Below are 638 nucleotides of genomic sequence, written 5' to 3'. Positions count from 1 at the left end.
AGCGCGGTACATTCACTCCCCCCACCGACAATTCCTGCCGGACCTGAGACTCGAACCTGCAACCTTCTCGTCCAACTCTCTTAACCATTAGGCCACGACTGCCCCTGAAAAAAAAGAGAGGTTTAGGCTCATGGAGAAGCTCATCCAGTAACCACAAATGACTAGAAAGATCATTGCAAAAAGTGTGGGATCCATGTGTCATTGTGTCATACCTGTTTATTTATTTTCCTATTGTCCTCAGATTGACTTTGTGGCACATGATGATATCCCATACACCTCTGCTGGATCAGAAGATGTCTATAAACATATCAAAGAAGCAGGTAAAGACTTTAACCGCAACCAAAGTGTACATTTATAGAACTGAGTCAAGGACTCAGTTATAAATATGAATTTCTTCTAAATTGTTTGTAAGGAATGTTTGTGGCTACTCAAAGAACGGAGGGGATTTCTACCTCTGATCTCATCACGCGTATTGTTCGAGACTATGACGTCTACGTCAGACGTAACCTGCAGAGAGGATACACAGCACGGGAACTCAATGTTGGCTTCATCAATGTAAGAAAGAAACTGTATGGCTTCAAAAGACTAGGAATACAATGAAAGCGGCATTAACTACTGTTACTCGCTAAAAAAATAAA

General features: G+C 41.5%; 1 protein-coding gene across 2 annotated transcripts in view; it reads left to right on the top strand.

Annotated features, from left to right (window-relative positions):
• The window catches only part of LOC107685480 (choline-phosphate cytidylyltransferase B-like), a 5,759-nt gene that overhangs the window by 2,802 nt on the left and 2,319 nt on the right, over window positions 1-638 (top strand). For both annotated transcript variants that reach the window (XM_016482075.1, XM_016482074.1), the window contains exons 5-6: window positions 242-320; window positions 413-555. In XM_016482075.1, the coding sequence (XP_016337561.1) occupies window positions 242-320; window positions 413-555 (222 nt within the window). The remainder of the gene's footprint in view (window positions 1-241; window positions 321-412; window positions 556-638) is intronic.

Source organism: Sinocyclocheilus anshuiensis, unplaced genomic scaffold (assembly GCF_001515605.1).
Source record: "Sinocyclocheilus anshuiensis isolate Anshui unplaced genomic scaffold, SAMN03320099.WGS_v1.1 scaffold922, whole genome shotgun sequence".
In the NCBI taxonomy this organism is placed as follows: domain Eukaryota; kingdom Metazoa; phylum Chordata; class Actinopteri; order Cypriniformes; family Cyprinidae; genus Sinocyclocheilus; species Sinocyclocheilus anshuiensis.
This window is presented reverse-complemented; position numbering and strand designations above follow the sequence as displayed.